The sequence below is a fragment of the Halichoeres trimaculatus genome, unplaced genomic scaffold, assembly GCF_033239565.1.
Source record: "Halichoeres trimaculatus isolate MK-OKI-2021-1 unplaced genomic scaffold, fHalTri1.1 fHalTri1_scaffold_8, whole genome shotgun sequence".
In the NCBI taxonomy this organism is placed as follows: Eukaryota; Metazoa; Chordata; class Actinopteri; order Labriformes; family Labridae; genus Halichoeres; species Halichoeres trimaculatus.
In genome coordinates, this window is record NW_027437186.1 from 3,439,394 (window position 1) to 3,454,756 (window position 15,363).

Here is a 15,363-nt window from a genome sequence, read left to right on the forward strand (position 1 = left end):
TGACCTCTCCATAAAGAGGAGAGATAAAACACGACAAAGTTTGAAAGGCGTGTCGATGGGACAGCTGTTTGACTCGCACCAAGTTATTCGAGAGCTCCAGCTAACTACAGCCGGGATGAGGACATCAGGCAGGAAGCAGCATGAACACGCCATCTTTGTGTGATCTACACAATTATTCAAACTGTAAGCAGCAAATTTCAATCCTGACAATGCCACATGGAGGTGACCTGCAATTGCTGGAGTGTCCTTCCCTCTTGACTTCTGAAGTCATCAATGGCTAGAAAAAGTTGAGGTGGCTGAGCGTGCTCTTCAGATTTTGCCCTCCCTTAAAACGTACATCAGTGCTGCTAAAGCAAAAAAAGTCACAGAACCATGCACAAAGTCTTTCAAGAAAGCTGAAATGATTGTGCACGATGACCTCTTCCCAGCAAAACTCAACTTCTTTGTAATGGTGGCCAGGGAAATCACACCATTTTTCAAGCTTTACCAAACAGATAAACCCATGCTGCCATTCATGTGCAATGATCTCACAACTCTACTGAAAAGTCTAATGGAGAAGTTTGTCAAGTCCAATGTGATGATGAATGCAACTAACACTGTAAAGCTTCTGAGAGTGGAGTATTAGGACAAAGACAACCACATGGATGTGACCAAACTGAACGTTGGATTCTCAACAGAGCAAGCCTTGGAGGAACATGTGAAGAACTCGGTGCTGGATCCAAGGGTACTCCTCAATGACTTCAGTGTCCAAAAACTAATCACCATTCTTCGATTTCTTCTAGAAACTGGCCGCATTGAGGAAAAATGCTGTGATGAAACTCTCAGGGAGTTTGGCTGTTTCTTTGACCACCACCTGATGTCAACCTCAGATGCTTTCAGAAGGTTCAGTCCACAAAGTGAAAGGTTGGATGAGTTTTACCATGAATATTTATCCAACAAAGATAAATTTCGCCATCTGTGTGAGGTAGTAAAACTCTGCCTTCTCCTCTCGCATGGTCAAGCTTCTGTTGAGAGGGGTTTTTCCATCAACAAGGAGATGATGGTGGAGAACCTCAAAGAACATTCACTGATTGCCCAGCGGATCATCCATGATCATGTGCACTTTGTTGGGGGACTGCAAAACAATGGCTACACAAAGGAACTCCTACTTTCTGCGTCTGCTTCCAGGCAGAAGAACCACATGTAACTTGATGATGAAAGACGACAAAAGCAGGATCAACAGAAGCAACAGAAGAGAAAAACATTAATGGATGAGATATCAGAGATGAAGGTGAAAAAGAAGAGGATGGAAGAGGATGTGAAGACCACATGGATGTGACCAAACTGAACGTTGGATTCTCAACAGAGCGAGCCTTGAAGGAACATGTGAAGAGCTCTGGAAATGAGAGGCTGAGGCTTGAGTTCAGGCAGAACTGCAAGCTTTTTTGCTGAAGATGGTGTCTAAGCTTTGTGAAAAGGATCCAAGGGTACTCCTCAATGACAAAGAGTTCAGTGTCCAAAAACTAACCACCATTCTTCGATTTCTTGTAGAAACTGGCCGCATTGAGGAAAAATGCTGTGATGAAACTCTCACGGAGTTTGGCTGTTTCTTTGACCACCACCTGATGTTAACCTCAGATGCTTTCAGAAAGTTCAGTCCACGAAGTGAAAGGTTGGATGAGTTTTACCATGAATATTTATCCAACAAAGATAAATTTCGCCATCTGTGTGAGGTAGTAAAACTCTGCCTTCTCCTCTCGCATGGTCAAGCTTCTGTTGAGAGGGGTTTTTCCATCAACAAGGAGATGATGGTGGAGAACCTCAAAGAACATTCAATGATTGCCCAGAGGATCATCCATGATCATGTGCACTTTGTTGGGGGACTGCAAAACAATGGCTACACAAAGGAACTCCTACTTTCTGCGTCTGCTTCCAGGCAGAAGAACCACATGTAACTTGATGATGAAAGACGACAAAAGCAGGATCAACAGAAGCAACAGAAGAGAAAAACATTAATGGATGAGATATAAGAGACGAAGGTGAAAAAGAAGAGAATGTGAAGACCCTGGTGAAATCTGCTGATAGCAATGCAGAAAAAGCTGAATCAGAGGGCAAACTCTACCTCATTTCGAAGTCAAATGGACTTAAAAGAGCAGCAAAAGAAAAAGAGAAACATCACATCACATTTCCTCAGACATTTGGCTTGACTTGAAGTATTCGTGTCATACTTGTGTCACGTAGGGCTGTTTTTTTGTTTTTTTTCTTAGCAGTGAAGTCAACTTTTGTTATGTTAAGTTGATGTATTTCATCTGCATTTGTTGATCCACTGAAAAGTAATGTGATGGATGCATGTAGTGGAACATTTTGCCTTCCTTTTCAGTGTAACTTTACAATATTTGATTAAAGATGCATTTTTGTTAGTTTTCCCGACTGAATGGGATGGATCACATTTAGGTTAACTGGTTGATTCTTTTTTATTTGCAACAAACGACTGAGTTAATATGAAGTTTTATTAATAAAACAATGAAATTGCCATGGCATCAATTTCTTAACATTATGAAATTAACAACCGCTCACAGTACTTGAAAAGTTTGAAAATTCACCTTGAAGTTCCTTGAAAAGTACTTGAATTTCACCATGAAAAATCTGTATGAACTGTAATTTACAGTGTAGAGGGCAGTTTATAATATTTTAACTTTCCTAGAGGGTAGTTTATCATAGTTTAACCTCCCTAGAAGGCAATTTTTTGAGTTTTGGCTACCATTAGGGCATTTCAGCACAAGATTTGGCTCAAAAAAGGCCACTTTAGCGTGCATTTTTGCTCCTAACAGGCCACTTCAGTCCAAGTTTTGGATTCAAAGAAGGCATTTCTGCACTGGTTTTTCAACAATAGTGCCATGAGGAGATTAACCACTCTTCCTGCCCCACTCTGTCACACCACGGCCTCAAAGGTAACAATTTTTCAAAGTTTACAAAATAAATCTATTGAAAATATAAATGAAGCCTTTCAAAATAATATTTAGTACATTGTTAAATAGTATTAATATCATGCTCATAATTGTTACGATGAGGGGGTCTTTGAGAAAATACCCAACACAAAAGAGGTCCATGGTGTTCAAAAGTTTGAGAGTTTGTGTGTGCTGTGTGTGTGTGTTCAGTTCTCCAGTAAAACTTCAAGTGAAAAATCCTGAATCAAAGTTTTATTGGGAAACTGTTATCTTCTGCTAGGATAGTGTGAAACAAATGAGGAAATAAATCAGTCAATGAAAGATCATTACACCAAACAGAGGTCCCCAACAGTTCATGTTGTTTTATTGATGACATGTATTTTATACATTTATACAAAACAAATGTATCTATCTTCATTTTTCCCACTTGTAAATCTTGTATCTTTATTCTTTTTGTTGTTTGCGCGTTTTTTTTTTTTTTGTGTGTGTTTTTTTAATTATCAACCAAGGTCTATTGGTTAATAAATTGTGGGAGAAACCGGAACACCCGGAGAAAACCCAAAATGGGAAGGGGTGGGGTGTGTGTGTGTGTGTGTGTGTGTGTGTGTGTGTGTGTGTGTGTGTGTGAGGGGGGGGGGGGGGGGGTTAAGGGTTTAGTTTGAGGTGGTGGGTGAGGCAGAGTCAGTAGGAGGAGCCTGGGGAGTTGAGGACTCCGTCTGCTTCTTCTTCTTCCACCTCTTTGGTTTCCTTAACCCCAAAGCATGTCGAAGTCTCTTCCAGAACGATGGGTTTGAGTTGTTACCTGAGACTTCAGCCTCCCCTTCAGACTGAAGTCCCCCAACAGCTCCTGCTTCCGACAAGGAGTCCAGCTCTGTAATCTGCTCGGCTGGGTCTTCCTGATGTTTAGTGGCTGGTCCCTCACAGGTAGACTCCTCAGACTCCTTGGGCTCCTCCTGGACTTGGATGGTGGTGGTAGAAGTCTCAGGGGTTGGCTCCTCATCCTGGCACGGTTCAGCCTCAGCTTGCTCCTTCCAGCTGGTGGTTTCTGCTGGTCTTTCTCTCATCTCTCTCTCCTCCATGAGCTCTTTGTTGATGGTGATTTGGAGGCTGAGTTGAGTTCTCAGTTCCTCAATCATTGTGAAATCGCTCAGTCTGGCAGTGCTGGGCTCCTCTGACAGCCTCTGGTTAAGGGCGTCCTTTTCAGCCGTCAGGTTGTCCATGGCTTGTTGGTATTCCTGGACTCTCCTTTCCTTGGACTCGATGACCTCTGCCTGCTGTCGGATAAGGTTCACTGCTTTTTCATACCTTTCCGTGAGCTTGTTGTGTGAAACTTTGAGGCTGTCGTTTTCCTTTTGGAGAAGCTGGTTCTTCTCCTCCTCACGCTGGAGCTCCTCCTGGCTGGAGTTACACTTTGTTGTCATGTCCTGGTTCTCCTCCTCAGTGAGCTTCTTGATGGCGAGTTGAAGTTTCAGCTCCTCCAGCTCTTTCAGTAGCTCCTGCTCCCTATCAAAGCCTGCTTGCTGGAGGATGTTATATTTCATTGTCATCTCATGACGGAGAGTGTCTTTCTCAGCCATGAGTTCTGAGATGACTCTCTGGTCCTGCAGCAGCCTGTCTTGGTGAGACTGTCTCTCCTTGTCCAGCTCGTTGGAGAAGAAATCAGCCTGCTGTCTGAGGGCGGGGACCTCAGTGTCATACATTGATCTGCTGTTTTGGTATGACATTTTGGCACCGTCCAGCTCCTCTTGGAGAGCTCGGCACTTCTCTTTCTCTTGGCGCAGCTCTTCCTCTAGCCTCTTCTGGTTGATCATGTGAGCCACCTGCAGCTCTTCGTAATCCTCCTGAAGATTCCTTCTATTGTTGTGCCTGCTCCTCGTCCTTACCAGCTGGGTGATCCTCTCATTGCTCAGCCTTCCTTCTTCGTCGTAGAAGTTGAGCTTGTCCAGTTCTTCCCGCTGCACTTTGCTCCTCTGGATGTAAACATCTTTGAGCTTTTTCTCCTTCTCGTACTTTTGCTCTGCCGCCCTGCAGCAAAGTTGCAGCCGTTCATTTTCTGCACGGAGTGATTGCAGCTCCTGCATCATGCGGCTACCCCTCTGATCTTGAGGTGTGCTCTCTTCACTCATGACTTGCTCTTGTTGCATCTTGTAGAAAATTTGGACTCAGTGTTTAAGTCCTCCAGATCTCTCCAGCTACAGATTTGTAATGAAATGACCACACAGCTGCTGCTCTGCTTACTGAGGTGTGAAGGCACTGTGATGCGTAAGTGTTCTATTGTCCCCTCATCTTCATTCCGATGGTTCCGTTTGAAAATAAACATTTTTTTTTTTAGAATAGAATAGAACTTTATTTGTCATTGCAACAAGTGAAAGAAAATTGCAAAAATTGCAATAGTTTTGATCTTGAAAGTAACCTTTTCTTACCAAGTCAAAAATAAACAATCATCAATTGATTGCACAAATGTTTTCAATGCAAATTTTACATAAACAGGTTGATCCTTAACTTGTGTTCCACTCTAAAGGTGCAGTAAGTAGAAGTTTGCAGCAAAGACCAAAACACTGCTGCAACATGAGCCTGGCCACCAGTCCTGAAATCTACCTGGAGGAGAGTTTATGATATTGTAACCACCCTAAAGGGCAATTTATGAAATTTTAACCTCCCTAGAGGGCAGTTTATCATATTTAAACCTCCCTAGAGGACAGTTTATCATATTTAAACCTCCCTAGAGGACAGTTTATCATTTTTTAACCTCCCTGGAGCACAGTTTAAGAAATGTTTAACCTCCCTAGAGGGCAGTTTATTGAGTTTTGCATACAATGAGGGCATTTCAGCACATGATTTGGCTATTTGTTGCTGACACCAAAATTTTATCTTGGATTGTACTATTATTAGATTGAGTGAGTTTTTGTCATGGGATATGGGATGTAGTTTTTCGTAATTTTATTCTTTATTTATATTTTAGAAGTACTTTTAGTGTTGTCATTTCTTTCTTTTTTTCCTGTAATTATGAGTAATTGAGAATGTAAATTGTGTATGTTGTATGTTTTGTCTGGACCCTAGGAAGACTAGCTGTCGTCTTGGCGTCAGCTAATGGGGATCCTTTATAATAAATAAATAAACCACTGAGGTAACATTTCCTCTAAGTTTACAAAATGAATTACTTAAAACAAATAAATGTAGCCTTCCAAAATAAAAATATAGTACATTATTAAATAGTATTAATATTATGCTCATAATGTTAGGATACTGAGGGGGTCCTTGGGACTTGGGCCATCTCATGTCCAGTGTTCAACCTTTTGTCACCAACCTTGGCGTCACCGTGGACAGTCAACTTGAACTCAACAGATTAGTTCAGTCATTAAATCAGTTTTTTATCAACTTCATCTTTTATCAAAAGTTTAGCCATTTTTATTCCTATAGCTTTTTAAGCAAGTATACGCTGTTATTTCTTCACGCCTGACTGTGATGCACTTGATACCATCTGGTGTAATGCACATTCATGATTACAGTTAGTCCAGAACTCTGCTTGACTTTGAACAGGAACCAAAATCGTGAACATGTTACCCCAATTCTTGCATCTTTGCACCTACCTCCTGTTAATTTTACAATTGATTTGAATATTTCATTGTTTGTTTTTGAAGCATTCAATGGACTGTCCCCACAGAACATTTGGGACCTCACTGAAATTTATGCACCAGCATCAGCGCCCTGAGGTCCAAGGGCCAGCTCCAGCTGTCAGCTGGACTGACTTAAAACCAGGGGGGGGACCTGGCTTTTTCTGTAGTCAGCCCTAATCTGGAAGACTCTTCTCTCCCATATCTGAACAGCCCCCACAGTGGAGTGTTTTAAGTCTCTCCTTAAGACCAACTTTTATTCTTTAGCTTTTACACTGCATGAGCTGTGTGGTCCCCTGTGTCTTTAATTTGACTTACTTCTATTGTTTTTAGTATTCATATTAATTGATTTTAGCTACTATTTCCTGACTTAGTATTTTTTTTTTGTGTTTTTGTTTTTTGTTTTTATAATTTTTGTTAGTTTTTTGTCTAAATGATGTTTTGTGCACATTCAGTTTATGAAATGTGCTATATGAATAAAGTGGATTGGGCAGGATTGGACAGGGTTGGGGTGCTGCTGTCTGAGTGTGAGGAGACGTGCTGAACCATTAGTATAAAGTAAGAGGAACACAGACTGGTGATGTGTGAGGGCAGGATTATGGTTTTAATGATCTGTATAACTAAAAATGTTTCTATGCATACAGGGTTGCAAGCACAGAGCAGCTTTACCACCTGCCCCTGTGCATGCGGGCCTGGTATCTAAATTAGTTTTGGCTCTGGCCACTCCTCTGGCTCTCCATTAAAGAGCAGAAGATTAGACACGGAGATCCGTCTCGTCTTATTCCCAAAATGTTTCAGATTAGGCTCAGAGGTGTAAATGACATTCTGTAACCTGAAGAAGCCCTGTGGTCCTTAGCTTACCTGTGCTGGCTCCGCTCACTGACAGCTGCTGGACTGAGCCTGGCAGTTTATCCAGCAGCCTGAGAGAGGAGGAAGAGGAGATAAATCAGTGATCAAAAGCAGATAGGCTCTCTGTGAAAGAAGGTTCAGGGTGAAAATATGCAGAGGGAGAAAAAGCAGACAAGACACACAGCTGATCAACATTTCTGGACTACTTGAGGAATTCACATTTTGCACATCTTACAAAGGTTCTAAATAGAGGTAGACCGATATATCGGCCGGCCGATATATGGGGACGATATTTGGACATTTGTCTCTATCGGCCATCGGCTGTATTTTCTTATAAAAAGCCGATTTTTGATCCGTTGTATAAAATGACGCAATTTTTGATCAGGCACAAAAAAGATGAGCACCTCAAACTTGTGGAACCACTTGGATACATTACATACTTTTGTTCAAATTATATTAATAAGTTTAAATTTCTTTTTTGACCCTTTAAGAAGAGTGTGAATGTTTACTACTGCTTGTTACATTGTGTGTTTACTCAGACAAAATATTTCATTGTTTTGAAAGCTGAATAAATGTTCAGAGGACTGGACACGACTTAATAGAATAGATTTCTTTTAGTTGCTCAGAAATTGCTGCGTTTCACAAAAATGTGATAAATATATATTTATTTAACAATCGGCCTGAATATCAAATTGGAATAATCCGCTATGCATATCGGCATCGGCTGCCCAAATTTGGAAAGCATCGGCATCGGCATCGGCCCCCAAAAAAAACATATCGGTCGACCTCTAGTTCTAAATAGAGTTTCAAAATGCAAAAAGAAGAAATGAGAGTAAGTCAGGAAAGAATTGAGCAAGCAATTTATTGCAAAAAACAAGTGAAGTGAAATGTTTTTTTGATCAGCTCATAAGTTTAAGACCACAGTTGTCAGGTATTCACTCTGTCATGACCCTCTGATGGCAAAGGCAAAAAAGCTTCCTCTCTTTGAAAGTGGTCGGATTGTTGAGCTGCATCAGCAAGGCCTCTCACAACACGCCAACGCTGCTGACGTTGGATGCAGAAAGACAGCCATTTTTAATTTCTTTACAAATCCTGAGGGTTGTGGAGCAAAAAAAGTCCAGAGGTAGACCCAAAAACATTTCACCAGCACTGAGCCGGAGGATCTGATTGGCTGTCTGTCAAGACTTGGGATGACCCTCGACCCAAATTAAGGCCGAGTGCAGCCCAATAAACATCGGACGCCATCTGAGAGAGAAGAGCTTTAAGAAAAAAACACGTCTAAGGCCTCGTCTCCTTCAACGCCACAAACTCACCGTTTAGACTTTTCCAGAGAGCAGCAAACATGTGACACTGAAAGGTGAAGAAAGTTTGATTCTCTGAGGAGAAAAAAATGAACCTTGACGTCCTAATAGCTTCAACGTTTCTGACATGACGAGGAGATCCCACTGGAGATGTTTTCACGGCAGCACAGTGGAAGGGGCGCCATCATGATCTGGGGCTTTTTCCTTCAATGGAACGATGGAGCTTCAGGTTGGTCAGGGGCGTCATATGGCGGCTGGCTCTGTGGAGATGTTGCAGGGGGCCTCCTTCATGACTGAGGGCCCTGGTCTGTGTGGTAATGACTGGGTTTTTCAACAGGACAAAGCTGCAGGTCACAATAGGCGCCTGGCAAAGGACTTCTTCCAGAGGAATAAGCTCACTCTTCAGACTATCCTGATGTTCCCCTGATCTAAATCACTCTGAGAACATTTGGGGATGGATGGAGAGGGACGTGTACAGAAATGGACGTCAGGTCCAGACAGAGGATGATCCTCCATGAAGACATCTTCACCACCAGGAGCAACGTTTCCACAGCCTCCTGGAAACACTGGCATCAAGCACGACTCATCACTAAGTTGTTGTTTATTTTTACACTTTAACACTTTTTAAGGGATTTCCTCTTTTTTTTGAGCTGTGGTCTTAAACTTTTGATCAGCTGATGAACAGAATATTTCACTTCATTTATTTATTTAGCTATTTAAATTTGTCTCTCTCCAATTTTTCCTTTTACGTTTAAAGAGTGTGGTCTTATACACCAGTGTAGGGATTATACCAGTATTGAATAGCTGAGTGAGGTATTAAATTATGATTTTTTATTCTATCCAGCAGATGGCGCCCTATTCTAGCTGAAGCTTCATCATGGTGATGCGCTGCCATGACAGTTGGTGTTGCCGCTACCTTCATAGTCATGTTACTGTGCCTAGCTAGCGCTGTAAAAAGTTGATTATTATGTTGAAAATAAATACAGGTAAAACTATAAAGAGCTACACAGCAGCACAGAAACTGCACATTGCGGATTTCGCTGCATTGGAAATTATCACACAAGGAGGCTTTCACTGTAAATATGAAAACTACACATCTTGGTCTTCTTTTCTTATAACATAATAAAATGGAACCTTTTCCCTCCGAAGAGCTCCAAAAACTGACACAGTCTTATGTAGAGGTGCGATTTATGTTCTGAATTTTCTGGTACATGCTGTTGGGACATGCCGTAAAAGCTCTGTAGCTTTTTTCTTTCAGCCAAAATAAAAGCACATTAGAACTCTCAGCTGCCACTCTCAGTGACAGACTGCATGAATAATGAAAAATGTGAAATGGTACCTGGCCTTGGCTTCTTGGACCTGCACTGGGTTCTTGAGAACGTTGTCCCATGGCAGACTTCCACACAACCAGTGAAGAAGACAGAAGCCGAGAATCTGGAGATCACCACGCCGGGATGGAGCTACAAAGACAGAAAGATGGCGTGGATGAATAAAAATCAGACATGCTTTTACCAAATGTTTTTCTAATCAGGACAAAAAGTCTGACCTGATTTGTTAAAATGTTGGAAAGGTAAAAAAGTTTTACTACTTTCACAAAGGCACTTTTAAACTACGCTGTCAGAGCTGGACATGAGTGCACAGCGGGAAGCTGGAGCAGGTTTTTGAAGTACAACTGCATGAATAAACTTCTCTACAGCACAGATAAACCTCTGACACTGTCACTTGTATGTGGAAAACTTTTTAAAATGATTCAAAAGGATCGGTAACTTTCAAATTTAAAACACTAAAACTACCTTCTCTTATTTTTGGGGATTGGTAGCTCCCATGGTCTTGACATTGCTATCAAATAATAGGTCAGAAAAAACATTTAATTACTTTTTCACAGTCAAATCTAAACATTGGCTTCTTAAAAACTATTTCATGTTAAATCGGACATATCATGCTTGTTTCTCCTTTTCACTATGCCAGACTACGATGCCTGTAAAGCATTTCTGCCCTCAATACAAGTAATTTTGTTCCGTCATTGCCCCACAATAGCGTTCTCAATATCCTCATTTTAGGCCATTCTGAAGATCTCGTTGAAACGCTCCGTTTCGAGAATGACCTCCAGTAACCTCGCAACATCACAGCCCTTTGTGCTCTGATTGGTCAGTTCTATCAGAGGGGCGGAGGGGGTAGAGCCAGGGGGTGGTTTTTGCAGCATGGCAGTATTTACAAAATCGCCACATTGAATGGGGCAAACCGAGCGAGTTTGCTGTTTGCCAAAACTTCACCGTAAGGCATTGAAAGCACTAATAAAATGGCAGAGTATAGGATACGTCGTTTTGTATTGGACCCCGAGTCAGACCCGGACGGTTCTGCAGCTCAGGAGGAAGAAAATCCACCTTGATCATCCAGATCATCTCAGGACACTTCAGTGTGGTGAGTCAAACCGGTACTGTAACATGTATAGTTTATACGTGGAAATATAGGCAGACTTCACCAATAAACTATTTCTATAACAGGGCTCCATCCTGCTCCTTCACTTTTCTCTGTCTGTTTTATCCATCATGCTGAAAGTGTAGTCTAAAGATCGCCTCTACCGTCAGTTCGTCACTATGTTATTACCACAGCATTATTGTGGTCCAGGTTCACAGTGCATGTCAGAACAAGCATGCAAATATCACAGTCTCACAAGTATTACGACGTCTGCTTAAACTCCAGTGTTTTAACTGCTAATTCACCATGTAAAGCCGAGCTGCTCAGCAGAGCAGAGTCCCTGCATCCAGCACTCAGTCAGTCGGCTCTTGGTGGGTTTATCCCTCGGTGGCAGTTGTGTGACTAACTGACATCACAGAGGAGGAGCTGCTTTATCAGATTACTCCAATAAAAAGAAAGGATCCTCATGTCATCACGAAGGTCGAAATCTCGCGGCCAAATGGCAATGACCTATTTTCAGAGGCATCAAATCTCGTTCTAGGATATCAGAAAAAATACAATATCTCTTTTTTTTTTTTAATTCTGGGGGTGAAAGGTCTTGTTTTCAAATTTATTATATTACATGTAAGTATTAAATCAGGGATCAGCATGATATGTCCCCTTTAAAGAATTCCTAAACATAAATATAAAGTACCAATGCTAGATGTTCAGACTACACGTGTGCATATTTTTAAACCTCTACAAATGTATATGTTGTAGGAATCCCTGAATCTCTCTGTAAACTGATCAAGCGCTTAAAAAATGTCACTAGATCTTCAAGGGACTTGCTGAAATGATGAGTTCATCACATAAGGATCACTTGACTGATTTGTGACATCTTAGAGGGGCGGGCCTCAATCACCAAGGGTTGGCAAAAAGATTTGTTAACAGCTGTGCAAACCTGTATCAGGTGTACAGCTTTGGTAAGCATTGCGATAAAAAACACTTTGGGGGTGTCATGAGACGTTACACAACATAAAATGGACGAGAAATGCATCAGAGGTTGCATTTGTTGCCAGCATGACTTCCCAGGTTCAAAGTTTCCTCCAAGCACTAGCGCTGTGTTTGCATCTCATTGGGAGAGTGTTTGATTGCAGGGTCTACCTTAATGTGCGGGGTCTATCAATACTTGTCGACCAAGTCAATCCAGAGGGGTCGAGCCGGGGGACTTTTAGAGGCTCAATACTGTAACGGTCGCCACACGTCTCCGGAGAAATTACCTATTGAGCGGCTCCATCAGAGAGGAGAAATCTCCCTGAGCTGCGGCACGCATTGATCCTGCCTTGCCAACATGCCGGTCTAAAGAGGATGCATGGTCACTGCCACACAGGACCAGATTACATGGAATGAAGAGGCTGTAATCTGATTACAGGTCGACACAGTTTGAGTCCATGAAGTAAAAGCAACAAAACAGAGAAGAGACTCCAAGATATTTGAAAGAAACATATAACTGGTGTCAGAGAGCGGGGAGAGAGGATGGTTTGAATGGGAGGGACATTCAGAATGGATGATGACAAAGTATAAGATGGGTACGACTGTTCTTCTTCACGATGGTGATGTAAAACTTTGTTCCCGTACGGTATGCATTTCCGTTGTGACACTTTGCTTTGCGTCTTTCCCTGTTCCTTACACCCTACATTAAGCAAGTGGGCTGCTTTAGAAAGTGTAGAAGCCGGTGTAAACACACGGTCAGCTGTCGACATTCTACAAACACACAGTCGTCGTCTTTCACGCTCCATCTCTGCAGTTCTGATAATGAATGGAAGATTTATTCGCCCTTGTGGGAGTGAAGTATGGGTCCACTCAGCATTGCTATGTGCCGTCTTATTGTTGTTAATAATTACACAACTCTTCATTGCTACTGAGAGCCTGTTAGAGGAGAATAAAGATGAAAAATAATGTGATGCTAACACAGGAAAAAGTGTTGCATCTCCCAGAGCAGCGTAATAGATTAACAATTAAAAAGATCAACAACTACATTAAGCACTGCTGCCCTCTGAGTGTGCTCTGGGCACCTTATCTCAGCTCATGATAGTGTTTTGTGTGCCTGCTCTTCTGTGTTTAATGTGTTTTGCCCTCATATGCAGAGAGACAAAGACAGCAGAGAGATATGCATGTGTGCACACACACACACACACACTTAAACAGCTCACATCAGGAGGTTCCTAGAAAAACACACACACTCACACACATACAAACAGGCACACTGCGCACATGTTCTCTACATGCTTTAGACAAGGAGGTGAGGCAGCGGCGGTGTTGTTGTTAATTATCTCCTATTGTTATTCAGATTCCCTAAAGCATGCTGCTGTGTCACACTCTTAACCCTTGTGCTTCACAGTCTTGTCGTTCGGAGACGGTCTTCTGTCTGCCGGACGCCCACCGAATGCTGGTAATTACACCGTTTAGCTCGGGGTTCAAAGGCCTGCCAGGCGGCAGCTGCATTCACCAAACCTCACCATGGCAACCCGTCAACATCTTTGTAGGGATTGGTGCCATCAGGTCAGCGGAGGGCAGATGAGGGTCTCGTCCTCTGTCATACCCTCCATGCACGGCAGAAAATACACGTCTCTGTTTTCATGCTCACGTTTAAAGCCTCGTTAAGTTTCCTCAAAACAGTAAAATGCACCTCTGATATCAAAGTTTAGAGTCATAATAATCCATTGTATGAGTGAAAACTTGGCCTCACATTATTAGAGATCCAGGTTTCAGGCACTGACACGGCCTAGTTGTTAGATATTCAACTGCCAAGTCACCCTCCAGTCCATCAATCAATCAACATTAATTTGTAGAGCTCTTTACAACACACGAGGTGACCAAAGTGCTTTCCTTTACAATCAACAACATCAGGACACAACAATTCAAATTCAATATGATAACAACAACAAAAAAAATTATAATGGCAAAAATAACTTACCCCATTACTGTCTGATAAAAGCCAGTCTGAACCCCAGTTTTTAGTCCTTGCTCTGGGGACTTTCAGGACCGTTAGGCCCTTGTGGGGTTCTAAACACAAACTAAATCAGTCAGATGGGGAGGGGCAAGGCCACTAAGAGCTTTAGAAACAAAAAGAAGCATTTTAAAATCAATTCTAAAAGAAACAGGAAGCCAGTGAAGGGAAAACAAAATGGGGTGTTATGTTCACGAAGAGTATCAGTTAGAAAGTGCGCAGTGGCATTTTGAACCACCTGAAGACGGCTGAGTGACGACTTAGGGACAAAGACATATAATGCATTACAATAGGAATGCACCGATCCAACTTTTGTGGTTCCGATACCTGGGCTTCTGTGATAACTGATACTGATCCAATACCAGTGTTAAATAATAACCTGCATGCCCTACTGTGGGATAAGACTGGTAATGCTTTGGGTAAAAAGGCAAAAAAATGAATATAGGGAATTACTGAAGTTCATATTCATTTTAACTATGAGATATTTAAGTGTTTACCTTTAAAACAAATCTCCAGAATGTACACAAGTTCTTTTCAACTTTTATACCCTGTAGACTGGTAATGCAGCAAAAAAACAAAGCAAGTGCATCAGAGGTAACATTTCCAATCAAGTAGCAAAGAGCGCTGGTTAAAAAAATAAAAAATAAAAAAAAGGCAGAGAGCTGTTTGCCTGGATCAGCAACATGGATCTCCATAGTTATGGATATGTTAGTGCACTCCATGTAGGGGTTCTGAATTGTAAATCCATCCAGAAGCCTCTCCCTGATTTCAGACCTCCATCCAGTCTTTAACACAAAAAACTGAAAGACAAGCCTCGAAAGAAAAGCTCGATCAGAAACAGTTGCATTTCCTGTGAAAAACACACCTTCAGGCTTGGAAGGCATCGCACATTGCTAAGCCTATTCAGCATTACGAGTCAGCACAGTGCAGCCAGTCATACAGTGTCCATGAGTGATCAAAGACAGAAATAAAAGTGAAAGTGGGAGCCCTGTCATCTAGAAACTCTCCATAACGAACAGTCACTTCATGGCCAAGCTATAACAGTCATATCTTATTATTTACAGCATCAAATTCATGAGTCCTCTCTGGACGTGCAGCTGGAGAGTTGTGGATTGTCTGTCACTTTAGGATCACAAACTTTTAACTTTTAACCCTCACTGCTGTTGCTGTCGCTGTTGTCGATGCTGTGTTTGCACTGTACTCAGCTGGCTGCTCTGGAGCCGGCCGTTTCAACGGCTGGAGATTCAGTGGGTGCAGAGGAGACA

The 15,363-nt window shown here is 42.0% G+C and overlaps 1 protein-coding gene across 2 annotated transcripts in view; it reads right to left on the reverse strand.

Annotated features, from left to right (window-relative positions):
* Positions 1 to 15,363, reverse strand: part of vrk2 (VRK serine/threonine kinase 2) — a 42,508-nt gene that overhangs the window by 12,053 nt on the left and 15,092 nt on the right. For both annotated transcript variants that reach the window (XM_074676345.1, XM_074676344.1), the window contains exons 9-10: positions 10,031 to 10,151; positions 7,403 to 7,461 (exon numbers count right to left, since the gene is read on the reverse strand). In XM_074676345.1, coding sequence (XP_074532446.1) covers positions 7,403 to 7,461; positions 10,031 to 10,151 — 180 coding nt within the window. The remainder of the gene's footprint in view (positions 1 to 7,402; positions 7,462 to 10,030; positions 10,152 to 15,363) is intronic.